At 51.7% G+C, this 18698-nt stretch overlaps 2 protein-coding genes across 5 annotated transcripts in view; one reads left to right on the forward strand and one right to left on the reverse strand.

The window, feature by feature from the left end:
* Window positions 1-18698, reverse strand: part of WDFY4 (WDFY family member 4) — a 243619-nt gene that overhangs the window by 50387 nt on the left and 174534 nt on the right. The gene's annotated exons all lie outside the window — the stretch shown is intronic.
* Window positions 1823-17990, forward strand: LRRC18 (leucine rich repeat containing 18). 4 transcript variants are annotated; one of them, XM_048506366.1, is made up of 2 exons: window positions 1823-1871; window positions 16287-17990. In XM_048506366.1, exon 2 carries the CDS (start codon window positions 16398-16400, stop codon window positions 17166-17168), a length of 771 nt encoding a protein of 256 aa, XP_048362323.1. In that variant the 5' UTR covers window positions 1823-1871; window positions 16287-16397; the 3' UTR covers window positions 17169-17990. The 4 variants fall into 4 exon arrangements, with proteins under 4 accessions (XP_048362323.1, XP_048362321.1, XP_048362320.1 ...); XM_048506364.1 differs by lacking the exon at window positions 1823-1871 and adding an exon at window positions 1900-2023; XM_048506363.1 differs by lacking the exon at window positions 1823-1871 and adding an exon at window positions 2324-2453.

Raw genomic sequence — 18698 nt, forward strand, 5'->3', positions numbered from 1 at the left:
TTCCTGTCATTGGTCTAACATTGTTTACTAGACCATGTCAGTTTCACAAGGTGAGTGACAGCATTAAAATTTTTTTAAAAGAAAGGCTAATTATCATTTTGAAATGGTGGCCTGAAGGATGGGAGAAACTGCTGTGGGTGTGGGGCAGGGGAAGATGGGGAGGGTCAGGACACAGTATCTACATCGCTTTCCCTGCGAAGGGAGAGAAAAGTCACACTTCCCGATCTTTCCGAAATCGAGGGGGTTCTCTGACTTTAGAGGGCAGTGAATTCCAAAAAGTGGGAAATGTGTGCATAACCCAAAGGGTTATGCACAAGCGAGTAAACAGCCAATGGCAAACCACCTCTGCTTCTCATTTGAGACTGGAAGCATACCTATGTATGTACGTGAGCAGCCTTTTTGAGACCCAAGTGCCTGTCATGATATATAAAAAAGGAGTGAAAAGTTCACATAAAATGTCATTTCAAAAGTTAGCAGAAGGTTTGCCCAACCCAAGGACGGAGACAGTCAGTCTAGGGGCAAAAGTCTAGGGGTTAGTTCAACAGTAATTCTAGATCATGGGTAGGGAACCTGCGGCTCTCCAGATGTTCAGGAACTACAATTCCCATCAGCCCCTACCAGCATGGCCAATTGGCCATGCTGACAGAGGCTGATGGGAATTGTAGTTCCTGAACATCTGGAGAGCCGCAGGTTCCCTACCCATGATCTAGACCAATGAGAGGTAATGTTGCGTGGGCGGGGAAAAGTATCCTGATGTATGCATTTTTATATGCTGAGTCTGAGTTAAGTTCTCTGTGTGCTGAACCTTGTTATTGCTGAAGAGTTCTGTATAGTACAATAGTATTGTATAGATAGATTTGTGTAACCTTGCAACTGCTAAAGTAAAGCCTTCATATGGAAAGAACATCTTGCGTGGAGTGTATTCTTTTCCAAGAGTGATAGGAGGTTGCAGTGGGTGCAAGAAGACTTCTCATCTTACCAGAGTCACTCTGCTTTATACTCCGCTGATAGTGCCCCCCCCAATTGTTTCATTTTTCTGTGGATGTCACCCTGCAAACAGACAAATTCAACAATCGCCCATGCACGTGCCTTCTCTGTTTTGAAACTGCCCCCGTTTGTGGAACAGCCGGCCTGAGGGGGTCAGGAAGACTCCCAGTCTCCTGCCTTTCTACAAAATATGCAAAACTGAATAACTCAAGACAACTTCTCGGCAAAGGTAATAAGGGTACACTGTACAAGCAGGTTCACAAACTTACTTGGAAGTACTGTGGTAATAGAGCTTACTGTAAGTAGGATAATATTATCTAATTTTTTCACTGCTTACTGTGCTATGTTATGCTTCAGGGTTTCGTTTTGTTTTTTGGTTGGTTGGTTGGTTGGTTGGTTCCATTCTGTTGACTGTACTGACTTACCCTGTGTACTTGGAGGGTTGTATTTGGAGTCATGCCAAGCTCCGAAGGCACTTCCAGCAGATGCCAAGCATAAACTCTGCCTGCCATCTTCTCCCACACCAGTGCCTTGGTTGCTTGGGCAGAAATCTGGCGCTGCATCCAAGCAGTAAGATGGGGATGCCCAACCTGGTTTGCATAAATGAGTTTCTGGCTTGGCTCCTCCAGCCTGTGTTTATTTCCTTCTCATACACAAACTCAAGCTTCGTTGCTAGGGTTGGACAAAGGGGCGGAGGTGATCTCCACAATATCCTTGTAGACAAAACTAAGCCCCCCTCCCAACCCTGCTGTGCTCTCCCCCTCTAATGACCACAGAACTCAGTGCTGCCACACTGCAGAGGTAACCTGCAGGGAGAACCACCCCAACCCGTTCAGCGTTTGACCCAGGGAAGTTTCTCTAAACAGCCACAGCCTGCGTTCCAGGTGGGGTGCCTTCTGGCTTACCTCTGAACTTGCCTGTGGCTAAACTAGGCATTATGCTAATGGTCTTTGAAGGCTTGGAATTTCCTGTTGCTTAGGAACAGGAGATTCACAGGCGGCATCACAAGGGCTGGCTGGACTGTCACACGAACAGGGTAAGTCCAGCTCTCCCCAAGCAGACCATCCTTGTTTCAAATTCCAGGGTGTATTTGGAGAATTTGTGGGTCTGCAGAAACGGGGAGGACGGGGAAGGCAAGATTTCCTTGCAGCTTTCCTTGAACTTTCTTTCTGACCTGAACCAAGGAGTGACCTTGATCTGGGGAGCTGTGTCCATTCCAGGCACTTTGTGTGTGGGGGCGGGAGGGGGTGGGGAGGGGGTAGCACAAAGCCTCTTTAAGTACCAGCAAGAAAGAAAGGCAGTCATGTGTTGTTGTATAGCTGCTTAGCAACCTCCCCAAGCTCTTTGGACGAACCCTTTTGTGAATCTTCCATGAGGGCCTTATGGGGACTGCCAGGACCCGACGGTGGCTGCTTCTTCCTGGCAGGAACTACTTCACTGATGGCCACTGGGAGCAGAAAGCAAAGGTAGCAAATTAATCTCTGCAATTCTACTTACTAGCAGAGAAATGGTAAAGGTGGATGGGGATAAGGTTCGTATTTCCTGATCTGCAAAGCAAGTTTGGATTCATGGCTCCCCCTCTCTAATCTGCTAGCGGATTGTGGCGGAATCGGTTGAATTATTTTATGTACTTATTTACTGCATTCATACCCCATCTTTCTCCCCAATGCGGACCCAAGGAGACCTACACATTTCTCCGTTTTAACCTCAGAGTCACCCTGTGAGGTAGGTTAGTCTGAGAGGGCGTGATTGCTCCAAGGCTGCCCAGCAAAACCTCCATGGCAGAGTGGAGATTTGAACCCGGCTGTCACAGATCCTAGAAGCCCAACACTCTTAACAGCTGAACATTTCCAAGGAGGGGGAACAGGCAGCATGCACAAGAGCCAGTGGGGTGCAGTAGGGGTTAGCAGTGGTGGCGAACCTTTGGCACTCCAGATGTTATGGACTACAATTCCCATCAGCCCCTGCCAGCATGGCCAATGGCCATGCTGGCAGGGAGGCTTGTTAACAGTCCATCTGGAGTCTAAGAACCACTCCTGCTGGACCCAAGTTTACAAGATCTGCAGGGCCTGTAAAACGGAGCTGTTTCACCAGGCTTTTTTGGGGGGGGGGGGGCTGGTCACTGATTGCCTCCCCTGCTACCCCCCACATACCACCATACTGGCTGTTTTGAGCTGTGCCAGTCCCCTCCCTGGTGGATGGGAGGTTTCTTCGTCTTGCCCTCTGATGTTAGGTTCTTTTCTTTTTTGATGTTGCATTTAATTAATTCGGTTTTAATTATTCGATTTGTGAGTTATCTTTATTGGTTTTATTTCCTGTGACTGCCCAGAGCCCTTCAGCGGGTTGAAATTTTTAAGCCGATTGGACATTTATTTGATAGGGTTACTTTAGTTCATTTTGTGTGGTCCAAAGTTTGGACATGATGATCCAACTTTTTGATGCTATGATTCTATCTTACACTGTGCTGTTATATACACTATGCTACAGGAATGGGGAAATGTTAGCTCACCCTGTCAGGGTTGCCAACTCCACCGTGGGAAATATCTGAAGACTTTGGGGGTGGGGCCTGGAGAGGGTGAGGTCTGTGGAGGGGAGGGACTTCAGCAGGGTATGATGCCGTAGACTCTGTCCTGCAGAATAGCCATTTTCCCCAGGCAAATCAAAAATGTCCATCCTCTGGAGGTCAGTTATCATTCCAGGAGATCTCCAGGGCCTACCTGGAGTTTGGCAATCCTACCTGTACCACTTCCTACCATGAGAAGGTGTGGAAATGATACAAAGGGCAAAGAAAGTTCAGAATCTGGCTCCCAGAGGGCCGGAACCCGGCCTTCTAATAAAGACTAGGCAGAGGCATAGCTGGGCAAAGTTGCGCTCCAGGCGGCCTGCAAGTTCCCCCCCCCCCCCCTGGTGTCACCACTTACCTTACCTTCCAGGTATAATGGTGCAGCACGGGGGGGGGGGGAGAGAAAATTTGGAGGCCACCATCCCTCCTCTGCCCCACGGGCCACCTGCTCCATCGGGCAGAGAGGGTTTCCCTGCCCGGTGCCGCTGCCTCCCGCAGCGCCTGGGACAAACCGCCCCGGATTTCCCCATTGGCGCTACGCCTCTGAGACTAGCCCGTCCCTCCTCAGCTGCTCCGAGCAGAAGGCACCTCGAAGTGGAGCTTCTTCCACAGCACAAAAGCAAGCAGAAGGACTTTGTGATCAGGGGTTTCCAAAAGATTTACTGGGGTGGGGCTGGGCGAAGAGAATGGGCCTCACCTTGGCAGAGAGAGCAGCTTTCCAGCTCCCCAGGTGGCTTCCTTTGTCCTCTTAATGAACTGTGGTCCCTGCTCATGCTTAGTGGTGAGGAAAAAGCACTCTGCACGTGCTTTCCCGATCTGACCGGAAGGAGGGGGAGGCAAGCTTTCTTTGAAAAACTTCCCTCTGGCAGCAGAAGAGGAGGGGAAGCTACGGACAAGGCGTTTTGTGTGTGAGATGAGCTCTGAAAACTGGTGAGAAAGGAAAGGACGCCGGGGCGGGAGGGGGAGCCGGAGTGGTTTTACGTTAGTGTCAGTGTTGCCAGCCTCCAGGAGGGACCTGGAAATCTGGAGTTACACCTGATGATCTCCAGGGGCAGAGGTCAGCTGCCCTGGAGAAAATGGCCTCTTCGGAGGGAGACCTCTGTGGCCCCACCTCCCTCCTCTTCCCTTCCCTTCCCTCCCCCAAAAGCTCCACCTCCCAAATCTCCAGGAACTCCCCACCCTGGAGTGGGCCGCCCTCCTGGACAGCCACACGGGATGCTGTTTGTGGCTGCAGGGAGCGCGAGTGCAGGCTGGGGTGGGAAGTCCCTGGGGACTCTGCGGGCGGATTCTGGAGAGGGCAGGGGCCCCAATGGGGTGAATCAGTGATCCAAGTCAGACTCTGTAACTTTATTGGTAGCTACAGAGGGAAGAGGGGGAAAGCTGCGGTTCTGCCAGTACTTTCACACAGCCTCAGTATATCAATCCCCATTTCTCCTCCCCCCCATCCCTAGCCCATAATGCCGTCCCTGGCAACAGAAGGCTTGAAGAGCAGGAATGCAAGATGAACCCCAGGCCAGAAGAATGAGAGTCTCTTCCCAGGGAAAACGAAAGTAACTTGGATCACTCTGTGGAGCTGCCCTCCCGCTCTGCTGGGTGCCAGGCCCCAGCCTGACAGGTGCAAGACCCAATAGGGTCGCCCCTCCCAAGCATCCATTTCATCCAGGGGGAGGGATCTCTGTGGTCTGGAGGGGAGCTGTAATTCCAGGAGACGCCACGTTTCACAAGGAAGCTGCCATCCCTATGCGAGAGTCACGCTGCGCGGAGGAAGCACGCAGTCCTGATAGGCAGCTCCTCAGAAGAACAATTGCTGTCAGTAAAACAAAGCACTCAGTTCGTTTGGCATGCAAAGATGGGGCCCGAAAGGTGGGGCAACTTGAGAAAGTGGGAAATCGCTTGCAAATCTGTTGGAGGAAGCCCCTCCCTCCAAGAAGAGTTAACTGGCAACACCCCTGACTTGTGGGGCTGAAGAATTCTGTGCTCAGCTACACTGGCCGATTGAACCAAAGCGTCTCGCACCAGCCCTGCTGTTTCCCAGTTCCACAACGATTGTGCTGTGCCTGCTCCGTAAGGCTCATTCCGCACATGCAGAATAATGCACTTTCAAACTGCTTTCAGTACTCTTTGAAGCTGTGCGGAATGGCAAAATCCACTTGCAAAGAGTTGTGAAAGTGGTTTGAAAACGCATTATTTTGCGTGTGCGGAAGACACTTTGCCCCACTTGGCTCTTGGTCCACACTTAGGCTAGGGTTGCCAACTCTGGGCAGGGAGATTCCTGGAGGTTAGGGGGTGGAGTTTGGGGAGGGACCTTGTTGGGTTCTAACACCTTGTTGGGTTCTAACAGAGCAGCCATCTGCAGGGAAACTCATCTGGAGATTAGTTGTAATTCCTGGAGATCTCCAGGCCCCACCTGGAGGTTGGCAATCCTACTTTTGGTGCTTTTGCAGCCTTGTTTTTTGGCTCACTGTGTTCTGCCCTGAGCTACCAGGGGGCCCATTGAACAAATGAGCATCAGGAACAATCACCTGGAATTTGGCTGCCAATAGCAGATAACTGGAAAGCCCAGCTAACGGACAGACTGTTTGGACTTTGATTCCCCTTTCATTGCCTTTTGCTCAGGAAAACAGTGCCACATGGTTGTTGTCTTTGTTTGTTCATTTGTTTGTTTCCGTTGTCAAGTCTCATCTGACTTGGTGGTGGTTTGCTCGTGCCGGCCTCCGCATCAGGCCCCTGGCATTCCTTCCCCGGACGTCTCCCATCCAGATATTAACCAGAGCCTGTGCTTGCTGAGCTTCTGCACTCTGATGAAATCAGGCTAGCCTGGGCCGTCCAGGTCGGGGCGGCAACCCAATGCCCACCCCGTGTTACATGTGCATGCCTGCTTGGCATTTTCAAACCAGGCCTCCTGGAACAGGACTGAACATCGTGAAACGGAGACATCTGTTTTCTTCCTGCTTCTCTAAAAAAAATTCATAAGATAGAAGAGAAATCTGGGTGTGTAAATCTTTCTCTTCTGTAAGGAGCTGACAAACTCCTTTCCCCTTCCTCTCCTCTCAACAGACACCTTGTGAGGTAGGTGGAGCTGAGAGAGTTCTGAGAGAACAGTGACTGGCCCAAGGTCACCCAGCAGGCCTCTCGTGGAGCAGCAGGGAAACAAATCCTGTTCACCAGATAAGTCTGCTGCTCATGTTTAGCGGCAGGGAATCAAACCCAGTTCTCCAGAGTAGAATCTGCCTGCTCTTAACCACTGGATCACACAGCCTGATGAAGAGTTTTGCTGAGTTGAAAAGTTTGCACACTATATTATGTGTCATTTTGTTGACCCTAACAACAGACTGTGTTCAGGGCTCACAATCACAAGTTCCAGTGAAACAGTTAGAGCCACCAGGTGGCGATGTTAGCACACTAGGACATCCCTTCCCTCTGACATAAAAACAATAAATGACTACTTAAAAACAATAAATGACTACTTAAAATTTATGTAGTACTTCAATATTTATATAGTACTTTTGACTGCCCAAATGACCAGATAATGTACTGTACATCGTCTAGCCTAAGTGATTTAGTGGTTAAACGCAGGTGGACTTTAATCTGGAGAAACGGGTTTGATTCCCCATTCCTCTGATCGTGTGAACTGGATTTATTTCCCTGCTCCTCCACCTGAAGCCTGCTGGATGATCTTGGGCCAGTCATGGTTCTCTCAGAACTCTCTCAGGCCCCTGACCTCACAAGGGGTCCATTGTGGGGAGGGAAAGGAGTTTGTAGCTGCTTCAAGACCCATATGGTTGAGAAAAGCAGGATATAAATCCAAAGTCGTCTTCTTCCACATGAAGCTCTGCTTCCCAGTTCTCTCAGAACTCTCTCAGCCCTACTAACCCCACAAGGTGTCTGTGGTGGGGAGAAGAAGGGAAAAGGAGTTTGTCAGCCGCCTTGAGATGCCTTACAGGAGAGAAAGGTAGAGTGTAAATCCAAACTCTTCTTCTACCTAAGCCCTTCCAACAACTCTAGAAGGCAAGCCAGAACTGTTTCCCCATGTTGCCTTCATGATTGGGGTTGGCAGCCTCCAAGTGGGGCCAAGTGGGACCTAGATCTCTAGAGTACTGGGATCTCTTTCCCTAGAGAAAACGGCAGCTTTCAGAACAGACTGTTGCCTGCTGAGGCCCCAGCCACCCCCATCTTCAGGCTGTCCTGAAGATCCACTCTTGAAATCGCCAGGCATTTCCAAACCACCTGTTGGCAACCCATGGACCACGGCAGCATTCAGGTCCCACTTTCATTCCCAACCCGGGACCCCCTTTTAACTCATTGGATTTCCTTCTTAAGGGGAGCAGGTGCAAAGGAGGACCAGGGGGTGGGTGCTCTCTGTCCCAATCACAGTTCTGTGGGGGAAGGAGGGTGCATGAGGAAGTGCAATCTTTTGCACCGCAGGATGAAAAGTGTCTCTGTAGATCAGGGGGGGGGGGGCAACGTATGGTGCTCCAGATGGATGGCAGGGGCTGATGGGAATTGTAGTCCATGAACATCTGGAGCACCGTAGGTTGGCCACCCCTACTGCAGATGAAAGGTACAAGAGTCCCATCCTCCTTGGTGTCACTCGGCTTCTCTTCCAAAAGCAGACCAAGGAATGACAACAGTGGCGAACCCTGACCTCACTTCTGGGTGCTGAGCACCAGCAGGAGCACAGAGAGCCAAGGCGAGAGCTGGAAAGGGAACGTCCCAGTTCACGGGGCCTTGGAGATCTCCCGGAATTACGACTGATCTCCAGACTAGAAGGACCTATTCCTCTGGCGAAAAATGGATGCTTTCGCGGGTGAACTTTATGGCATTGCACCCTGCTGAGGTCTCTCCCTGCCCCAAATCCTATCCTCACCAGGCACAACCCCCAAATCTCCAGGAATTTCTCAACCCACAGTTGGCAACTCTACCAGCCTCTATGTTGCCAGCCTCTGTGTTGGGTTCATGGTGCTGCCTGCTCAGTCTTGGGACACGCCCATCCTTCAGGGTCAAAAGATCTCGGCTGTGGAAGCAGAGAAGGGCTTTTTCCTATCACTGCCTCTGAGCTACATTAGGGACAGCCGATTCCATCCTGGCACCGGACGGGTTTTGAATAAGAATTCCACAAGAAATCTTCCCTCGTAAATCATCCAATCGTCCCTGCGCTAAGGAAACACAAAGTGTGCGATGCAAGAACCCCTGCCACGCCACAAGCTTCTTGCGCTCTTACATTGCTCTGTCCCCCATTCAGTTGTGAGTGGGACAGAAATGTACTCTGTTCCACCTGGAACTTAACACTTAGCACAGACCTGGGCATTATACGGCCCGCGGGCCACATCTGGCCCGCCAGATTACCCTGACTGGCCCGTATGACAGACCTGGCCCTGGCCTAAGAGGACCTGTTTAGAACCACGCTGCTCATTCTTCCGCTAACCCTCCCCCTTCCCCCCTCACCTTGCCACTGCGCCGGAAAGGGCCTCTGAGAAAGGCCACTCCCCTCGCGCAGTGGCTTCTGGGGCGTTCCCCTCCTTTGAAAGCCCCGCAGAAGCCGGTTGCCTTGGTTGCTGGCTTCTGCGGGGCTTTCAAAAGCGCCTCTCAAAAGCGCTTCGCCCCCCTTGCCTTGCTGGGGAGCGAGGCGCTTTTGAAAGCCCCGCAGAAGCCGGCAGCCAAGGCAACAGGCTTCTGCGGGGCTTTCAAAAGCACCAGTCGATGAAAAAAAAAAAGTAGAGTCAAGGGGACTTAAGTCTCCCCATCACTCTGCTTGATTTCTGTCACAGTGGACAACTATGCAGGTAGGTTAAGCCTGTGATTCTTTGTGCCAAATAGTGTTGTATGCAGAACTGTTGCCACGGATTCCAAGTTGATCTGTGCACCTGTCTGTCACTTATCAGCCCCTATTATGCAGAATTGAGTTCAGCCTTTTGGCCCGGCCCTCCACAATATTTTCTGTTTCTTAGGCGGCCCCATGGAAAAAAATAATTGCCCACCCCTGACTTAGCATGTTGCAAACCAACAATACGATACAGGACCTCCCAGTGAGCAGTGGACAGGGAACGGCCACTCCACCCAAGAACCTAAGTATGCCTACTCTGAAGTAAGCCTCACTTGGTTGTGTGAGACTGGTTGAGTTGAAAGCTGAAGAAGCCATCAAAGGGGTTTTTGCACAATCTGTTCTTTCCTGCCCAGGCCAACTTTCTACACGGCCCCTGCAATCTGGCCCTTCTCCCCTGAGCACAAGCCCCCCCCCCCCCGCCCCGCCCGCCCACTTCAATTTCTTCCATCTTTGTACTTTATTTGATTCTGCATTAGAACAGCAGCACAGCGTCGGCTTCGGGTGGATGATGCCCAGTGCCTGACGGTTTTCCTGCAAACAGAGCCGTCTGAGGAGGCGGGAGAGCAGATACCTGCATGCGTTTGCTTGCTGGCATCCCATGTGCATAGTGCTGCAATGATTTAAGTGATGAAAAACACAACTGCAAAAATGGACAAAAATTAAGGCTTTCGACACCTGTTCCACCCCCCAGAGATGGAATCTTAGCCGCAGATTGGGTGGGGAGCAGATGGGGAGGGATGACAAATGAGCACACTGCAGAGTCTGGAAACTTCAGGGACACCCTCGTCAGGGGATGCTGCCACAGAGGCCTCTGGGGAACCTGATCTCCTCTGGAGACCAAGTGTCATTCCAGATCTCCAGGCTCCACCTCAAAGTTGGCAACTCAAGTACCAGGAGCCCTTGACCCTTCTCTGAGACGAGGTTCTCCGCATTGGAGAGGATGGACTGCAAAACTACAACTTAAGAACCGTGTGAAGCAGGCCTAGGCCCAGCTGCCTGAAATCCTACAGAAAACGACTGGACACATTAATGGCCACTGAGGACCAAATTACCTGCGCAGTGCTGCAGTTCCTCAGGGTGGCTCCAATTGCAGCTCTGTCCCTCCCGCACACCGCCCTGCAGTCCCTTCCAACTCCCAAAGCTGATTCCAGGGATCTCGGGATGAAGGCCGGTCAACTCCAAGGGGGTCTGTCACCCTGGGAATCATCTTTCCTGGCTTCGGAAGGGACTGCCAGGTCTAGGGGAAAGCTGGGCAGTGGGCAGATCAGAGACTGTCCTATTATCCGACCTCTGGAGCCAGCCAATTGATCAGAAGTCCACACAACTCTGGACATGTCATTTGATCCTCAAAATAGCTATGGGCAGGGAGGGGGGGGTGATCAGAACTCAGACCACAGCACTGGGTGAAGAAGGATGACTCCTCCAAATCCGACACTATTGCGGTTGCCAGATTCAGCTGTGGAAACCTCTGGAGATTTGGGGTGGAGCACAGGGAGGGCGGGGCTTAGGGATGGCAGGGAGCCTGTGCTTAAGGGAGGCTGAGGAAAGGACTGAACCATGGGCAGAAATGAGAGCCCTGTTTGGAATCTGTCTGCTAGAAGACCGCAATAGGCCAGGCAGGTATCAAAAAGCCCTTTGAGCTGGATAGCCCCGGCGAGCTCAATCTCAGATGTTAAGCAGGGTCGGACCACGGTTAGTAGTTGGATGGGAGACCAGGGTTGCTGGACCAGTCCAATCTTACAGGGTTGTTGTGATGATAAAATTGAGGCGAGAACAATTTAAGACACTCTGGGGTCCCCATTTTGGGAGAAACGTGGGATATAACTGAAGAAACCACAAATATGACTTAGCAGGTATTACACAAATCAAAACAGTGATTTAAAGGATCACTGTTTGGATCACACTGGATCCTGTTTCACAGTTTGTGCAAGCTTTCCCCTAGCCTGTAGCTCCACGAGAGGCTAGAAAAGTGCCCTTCTTTTGCTCAGAGGGATCTCTGAGCTGCCCCTCCCCTCCCACCCAGCATCCCTTCGCGGTGAGGGTTGGGGGAATGGGCCCCACAGACATTGTTAAAGGTTTGAGGAATGTAATCGAAATGAGCTGAAATGCATTATCTCCCGTCTGATCCGCTCCTCTGTGTCCTTGCACATGATTAATGAGAAGCCAGAAAAGCCCGGAGGGTTTGCAATGAAACCTCTCTAATGGAGAAGTGTGTTACTGACAAATCTATATTCCTTCCCAAACAATCATTCATCAAAGCATGATTCCACTTTTCACAATTAAATGCTGGAGCTCCTGGATCAGCCGGGGACCAGCCGATTGGAACCCGCGCTCCGCGGCTCTTCTCTCTTCCCAGCAGCCACTGACACCACCACAGACTTATCCCAAGGAAGCAGCCCTTTCCCTTCTCCCTAACCTAGCTGGGATTGGCTGCACTTCAAAGAGCAGGCAGCCCCGAACCAGCCAAGGGAATATAGGGTCCCATGATGAGCCCTTGGACTCAGAGGAAATGGGGCCTGGTTCTTTGGCCTTGACTGGCCATGGTACTCTCACTTGGGATTGCCATACTGAAAGCCATTGGGGGGGGGGGGATTTCCTGCCCCAGGTTCCCATTTATCACCACTGCTCAGAACTGCAGTGAGAGAAAAAAATGTCAATCAGACAGCAGCATGAAGTCACATCTTGGTAATGTGATGTCAGTCATCTCTAGGAATCATTGGAAATTCGATGGTAAAACCATAGAATTTCTGGCAATTCCTAGAGACAACTGGCATCACTTCTGGGTATTACATGGAAGTGATGTCATACTTTTGCCAATGGCCACTCCTGTGTCCCCCACCCATTTCCCCTTGCTACGCCCTGCCTTGCAACGCTACCTTTACATCCTAGTTGTCACAGTAATAACTGGCAATATTATCAGAACCTTTATTTGTTTTTTTTATCATGCTTCCCAGTTAGTCATGGGCCATCCCGCTGAACGTGTGCAGAATGCTTTCTCCTCAGCCATTGGAAGGAGCCACGTGGCGTAGTGGTTCAGTGCTTGCACTGCCACTCACATGGTCAGGAGTTCGAGCCCCCTGTGGGTCAGATATCCTGGCAGCTGGCTCATGGCCAACTCAGCCATCCATCCATTTCTTGGTCGGTAAATGAGTACCTAGCTCATAGCTAGGGGGTAAAGGATAGCCGGGGAAAGCAATGGCAAACTTCCCCACAAAAGAAACTTGCCTATGAAATCACTGCTCGCAGTGGCACCCCAGGGTTGGACACGACTGAAGGGGAAACTGTACCTTTTTACCAGCCTTTGCATAATCAGGGCAGATGTCATAATTTGTATATGCATATGATTGCTGTCATTTGACCAAACAGAGCCATCTACAACCCTGGAACCTGGCCAGTTTATCTATGCAGCTGAAGCCATTAAAGCAGGGGTCCCCAAACTACGGCCCGGGGGCCAAATGTGGCCCCCTGAAGGCATTTATCCGGCCCGCCAGGCATGGCGGCGATGGCTCCAGTCATGTGCAGTGGGGGCTCGAGGGAGAGGAGGAACCGGCCCCAACGGCTGTTGATTGCAGTTACATGATGGCACCCCCAAATCTCCATGAATTTTCTGACCCAGAGTTGGAAACCTTACATGTGGCAACGCCTGCTCTGCCCTCCTCTCAGCTACTCCATGTGTTGCTCTCAGGCTTTCTGTTCCGCCTCACTCCCATTGGCATCAGCCAGGCTGGCGAATCGCTCGCTGGCTGCTAGGGAGGACAGAACCCAGGAAGATACCTGACCCTGGGTTAGATGGAATGCTTCATTGGGAAAGTTCTGCTTTTTTTTTTTTTTACAGGGGAAGGTATTTCACAGCCTCCCCAACAATATTTGGAGCCCACCCTGTACTTGACATACTTTGGTCACTGTTCTAAAAGTAGACCATGACAGAAAGGCTGAAAGGTGAAATCAAACATTTTACAATCATTTGTGCATAGGAATTTGTTCATAGTTTTTTTAGTCCGGCCCTCCAACAGTCTGAGCGACAGTGAACTGGCCCCCTGTTTAAAAAGTTTGGGGACCCCTGCATTAAAGTCTTTCCAACTGATATAGGTACAAACCTGTACAGGGGTTTCAATTCTGCTAGAGTTGTGTTCCATGACACCTCAGTCATGTAGAGTTTCAAGTCAGAAGTAATGGTTGTATTCTTGCTACTTAGCAATTTAAAAGGTCATATTTAATCTTAACCTTTTGGCTTGTTCTTTCTTCTGGTATTGAGGTTTGGACCCTTTCTCTGTTGGCAAGGATTTCTGAGGCCCGAGGTCAATGGGGAAGAGGGTCTGCCCCGCACAATGGAGGCATGGAAGGCGTCGGCTTGTTGTGGGGCTGCCACAGGCCATGGAGATGAGTGCGTAACACAGCAACAGGGCTTGTTTGGGCATCCTCTACCTCCGGAGCCCAAGGCGATGTGTTTAAGGGATGGGCCAGCTGTGGCAAGGGATCACACAGAATCCTACCCCATCCGTAACCATCTGAATTCCCAGACGCCCTTTCCCCACAGAGCAACCCGAACAAGTAACGTCTGCCAGGGTCATGAGAGCAGTGGTTTCAGGCTTGGGCACAGCTGTGCCAGAATCCTCAAAGGTTTGGTCAAAACGGTGACTGCCGCCAATACGTAAAACTTGAGCACCAGGCAAAGGAAGGGTTGAATGCTGCTTTTGATTTGCATGACTCTGGCATGATGATTCCAACTGGTTTTAGCCCATGGAAGAGAGTTGATTCCCTGACGCCAAGGGGGTAACAGCAGCCGCTTCCCCACGCTTCCCCACGCTAATTATGGCAGCAGAGTGTAGGGTGAGGCTGGCTCACCAGACAAGGGAATCCGTGGGGGTGGGGGAAATGCGTCTGTTGCACAAGGGTCACTGGGCCAGGTTGTGGGACGAAGGGCTCTCCTCCTAATTCTGTGACTGGTCACAGCTGTGTAGCCGGAGCCGAACCAATGCTGGCTCTGAGATGGCTGCCACATGGAGAAATATAAAACAGGCTTCTACTTCCAACCAGGGCAGAAACTCTCCGTTAGCAAAGTGGCTGACCTCTGTGTGGGCGACAAACCCAAGAGAGGGTCCTCTGCCTGCAGGACCAGGCGTGCCTAGGCAATTGTCTAGGACGGGGGCCTGAACATGGTGCCCAGGGCACACACTCTCCAACCACACCTTTCCTGGTGCCCTCAAAGTGTTTTTAGAATGTGGACAAGGCCAGGTGGAGGGGAGGGAGGGAGAGGGTGGCATGCAAGGGAGGGGAGGGAGGGGGAAGGGGTCCGGCATCTGCAAGATTCCTGATTGGCCACTGAAAATTTGATTGGCTTGGCAGATTTTTAAAAACACTGCTTTGACAGTGGCTGCCACAACACAAGGATCTTTGCTGTGCACCTGCAGGTAGGCTGTGGCACTGGCAGTCATTTTTGTGACTGTGCCCTCCACACTGGATCAGAATTCTAAAGGTGTGCACAGGTTTCACAAGGTCAGGGGCTCCTGGCTTCCAGCGCCCCAGGAGACTGTGCAGGGAGCTGGTTCTCCCTCTCCCTCGGGCAGCGGGCAGGCCTGGCCCTCTTTCCTCCATCCTTACTCCTTGCTAGCCAGTGTGGCACGCAACAATGAAGGTGAGGCGGGCTCACACCCCTGCTAGAGGGTGAAGGGAAGTAGAGAACGAGGCCAAGCTGTCGCTTTTCTTCCGTGGGTGTCACAAGTCCTCCGGCCAGCCCTTTTTACTTCCTTAGTGGACTTCCAGGTGTGCAGAAAATACAACTTTGTCAATTTGCCAAAAGAGGCTGAGGGGAGGGGCTCTTCAAAACTTGCCTCATAAAAATTGTGAATGCCCCAGAAAAGTTGAGGGTACTGGAAGGTCTGTTCAAGGGCACAGAAAAGGGGGAGGCAAGCCCACCCAAGTCCCTGGGACCTCACAGAATCCCAGAGAGAGGGATGTGGAGGGGCTGGGCTTCTCAGTCAGGCTCATGTATCATACTTGGATTCTTTCAGTTCTAAAAACAAAGCTAGGTCCGAGGAGCAGTTAACTCACAACACAGATGTTCCCAGATATGTGGAAAAGAAGAGATGTCCACATGCCTTCTTAGAAGATTACTGGTGCGTATTTTGCCTTCCTTGAAGTCCAAAGCGTGTTCGTGAGGCAAAATACATGTGTGCGTGATACATGACTTGCATGAAGCAGTGCAGAGAGCAGCTGGTCTGGTGTAACAACTCTGGCATAATTTAGATAGCCGTTCCCTGCAAGCGTTTGGATCAGGCATCGGCATACCTTGACGGGGGAAAGCTGCTGGGACCCAGAACATCGAGCAGGGCCCATTGTTGACAACTGCCCCTAGGGCAGGGGTAGGGAACCTGCGGCTCTCCAGATGTTCAGGAACTACAATTCCCATCAGCCCCTGCCAGCATGGCCAGTTGGCCATGCTGGCAGGGGCTGATGGGAATTGTAGTTCCTGAACATCTGGAGAGCCGCAGGTTCCCTACCCCTGCCCTAGGGCTATCACTCCATGGCTTGTGCTCCCAGCTGCATATACAGGGAAAGGGCTGCAGCGGGGTGTCTGAGCAATGGGAGCAAGCAGGCAGGGAGAGGACACACAGGAACATGAGAGGCATGAGGGTGGGGAAGAGAGCAGACGTGGGCAGGGCCTGGCTGCAGGCGGAGAAGGGAGCCCTGGAAACCCTCAGCCCGGATTGGCTGGAAACCTGGAACTGGCCTCAGTATGGACAGATCTGATCCATTTTCTATTTCTCTTCCCATCAATAACAGGAAAGACAAGCAGGGCTTGTCTCTTCTGCAAGTGTTTTATCTCTGACTGTTCTTGTGGAAACTCTGCCCAGGGATAGGGCAATCCCATGAAAAGAGGTTAACAGCTATGTTTGTCTGTTTGTAATCAAGGTTCTGCATTAAAGCAGCAGCAGCCGCTGCCGCCGCCAATCTAACAGGAACTCCGCCTCGAGAGAACTCCTCTTTGCCCATTCCACCTGTGCTGGACTCTTCTCGTGTGCCATGGCCAAAGGAAAAGGGAAGGGGCCCAAAGGGAAGAAGGTCACCTTGAAAGTGGCCAAGAACTGCATCAAGATCACCTTTGACGGGAAGCACCGCTTGGACCTCAGCAAAATGGGCATCACCACCTTCCCCAGGTGCATCCTCAAGCTGGCTGACGTGGACGAGTTGGATCTCAGCAGGAACATGCTCAAGAAGATCCCAGACTCGATCGACAAGTTCCAGAACCTCCGCTGGCTCGACTTGCACAGCAACCAGATTGAAAAGCTGCCCGAAACCATCGGCAACTTACAGTCCCTCGTCTTCCTGAACCTCTGCAACAACAAACTGACGGCCAGGAGCCTGCCGATGGAGCTGAACCAGCTCAAGATCCTCCGGAACCTAAACCTGGGCCTGAACCACATCGACAACCTCCCCACCACTCTGGGGGCCCTCAAAGAGCTCCAGGAAGTCGGGGTCTTTGACAACTTGCTGACCACGATCCCAAACAGCATCAAAAAGCTCCCCAAGCTGAAGAAGCTGAACACCAAGAGGAACCCCTTCCCGGGGCCCACAGAAGAGGAGCAATTCATCGACAGCATCAAGCGGCTGGAGAGCCTGTACGTGGTGGACGAGAAAGACCTTTGCTTCTCCTGCCTGAGGAAGTGCCAAGAAGAGCGGGACAAGGTGAACAAGCTGAAGAACACGGTGCCCGCCCCGCTCCGCAAGCCAAACTTCTCGAGCCTCATGACGCCCAACTCTCTGGCCAAGGACAACCAAGCGGAATGGAGATGAAGGGAGGCAGGCAGAGGCCCAGGGCTTTGGCATCCGGCCCTTGTAAACAATCCCAAACAATAAACAGGCTCCTGACAGCACTGAAAGAGGAACCAACTCTTCTGGGCATCCCTTGTCAACCTGGCAAACAAAACTCTGTCCCCACATGGACCTCTGTTGATTGTGCAAAAGGCAAGGGGGGTGGGGGTGGGGGGTGGGGGCTCTGAGTAGCTTCTGTCTCAGGATCAGCCAGACGGCCAGTTCTGGCAACACTGCACTTCAGTCAAGGGCAGACCTCAACAAGCTAGGAGAGAGGAGAGCTCTTGCGCCCAGGCACGCCTGCCCGTTCCTTGGGCTTCGACACAACTGAGCCCAGAGCCTGGCCGTGCCTCAGTGTGCGTTCACAGCCACTGCAGGCATATGCTGCCCTTCCATCTGCATGCAGACATGAGCACAAATAAACACACACACACACACCATGTCTGCCTGAACGGGAACTAATGTAGCCTTCGCAGCAGCGAGTTACTTAGGTGCTGTAGTGCGTGCATGCACATATGACATTGCTGGGTGAGAGCCTGATTGGCAGATGCACATTCCACTCTTCTCAGTGAAGAGAGGCAGTGCCCACAGGCACATAGAGGAGGCCAGGAGACCTCCCTCATTGCCACAGGAACCCTGAGAGTGAGGGATCCCCTGTATCCTGGCGGCTGTTCTAAGGGAGTCCATTGCAAACTATTTTAGGAATCTTTTTTAGGAATCGGTTATACCTCTAACTTGTGAGTTCACATTATTCAAAAACTTAAGTTTAAAAGGCAAAGGTAATAAAAGGTGACATATCGGCTATGCTGGAAATCCCCTTTTCTGTACAACCTTTTCTTCTACTGTTCTGTCAGTTTCTGAGTCCCCTCAAACTTTGGGAGGCAAAGACTGCTTCCCCCTCCTTCCCCTCCCTTTCACGTCGAGTCGTGAAGACTCTTGGGGTCCCCGTTGTCTATCCTCGAGGTAGCAGCATATGAAACTACTCAAGCTCTGCGTTCTTTGGGGGATGGAAGGCTGCAGACAAGATCGTTCCCTTTTTGTTTGGGGGACGGCCAAGGAAGAACAGGGGCGGGGCGGGGTGGGAACAGATGCTCGCCCTCCAGAGTCCGTGGCCCCCTGCTCTGATTCCCTCCCACTTTCAGGTCCCCTCTCTTCCAAACACTTGAAGGGGGCACCACACCACACCACACCACACCTCCCACCCAGGCCAGGACAAACCAGCCCTGCAGGTGAAGCAGATCCGTGCTTCTTACCTGTCCCTCTCAGGTTTTCTCCAGGAAATGCACTACAGCATGTTAGTGCAGGAGGTGGGGCTGCCAACCTCCTGCTGGGACCTGGACAGCTCCTGGAATTTCATCCCAGACCCTACTCCCAAATTACTAGGAATTTCCCAAACAAGATTTGGCAACCCCAGCAGGATGTCTTGCGAACAAAGCAACTGGCTCTCAGGAAAGGCAGCACACAAATGGCTAAAAGAACAAATAAAATTTATGTCAAATTCTGATGGAAGAG

This window comes from Sphaerodactylus townsendi, linkage group LG08 (assembly GCF_021028975.2).
Source record: "Sphaerodactylus townsendi isolate TG3544 linkage group LG08, MPM_Stown_v2.3, whole genome shotgun sequence".
Lineage (NCBI taxonomy): Eukaryota > Metazoa > Chordata > Lepidosauria > Squamata > Sphaerodactylidae > Sphaerodactylus > Sphaerodactylus townsendi.

Bases quoted from the DNA above. Each gene is read 5' to 3' on its own strand.
- LRRC18 (XM_048506366.1), top strand. From the start codon at position 16,398: ATGGCCAAAGGAAAAGGGAAGGGGCCCAAAGGGAAGAAGGTCACCTTG.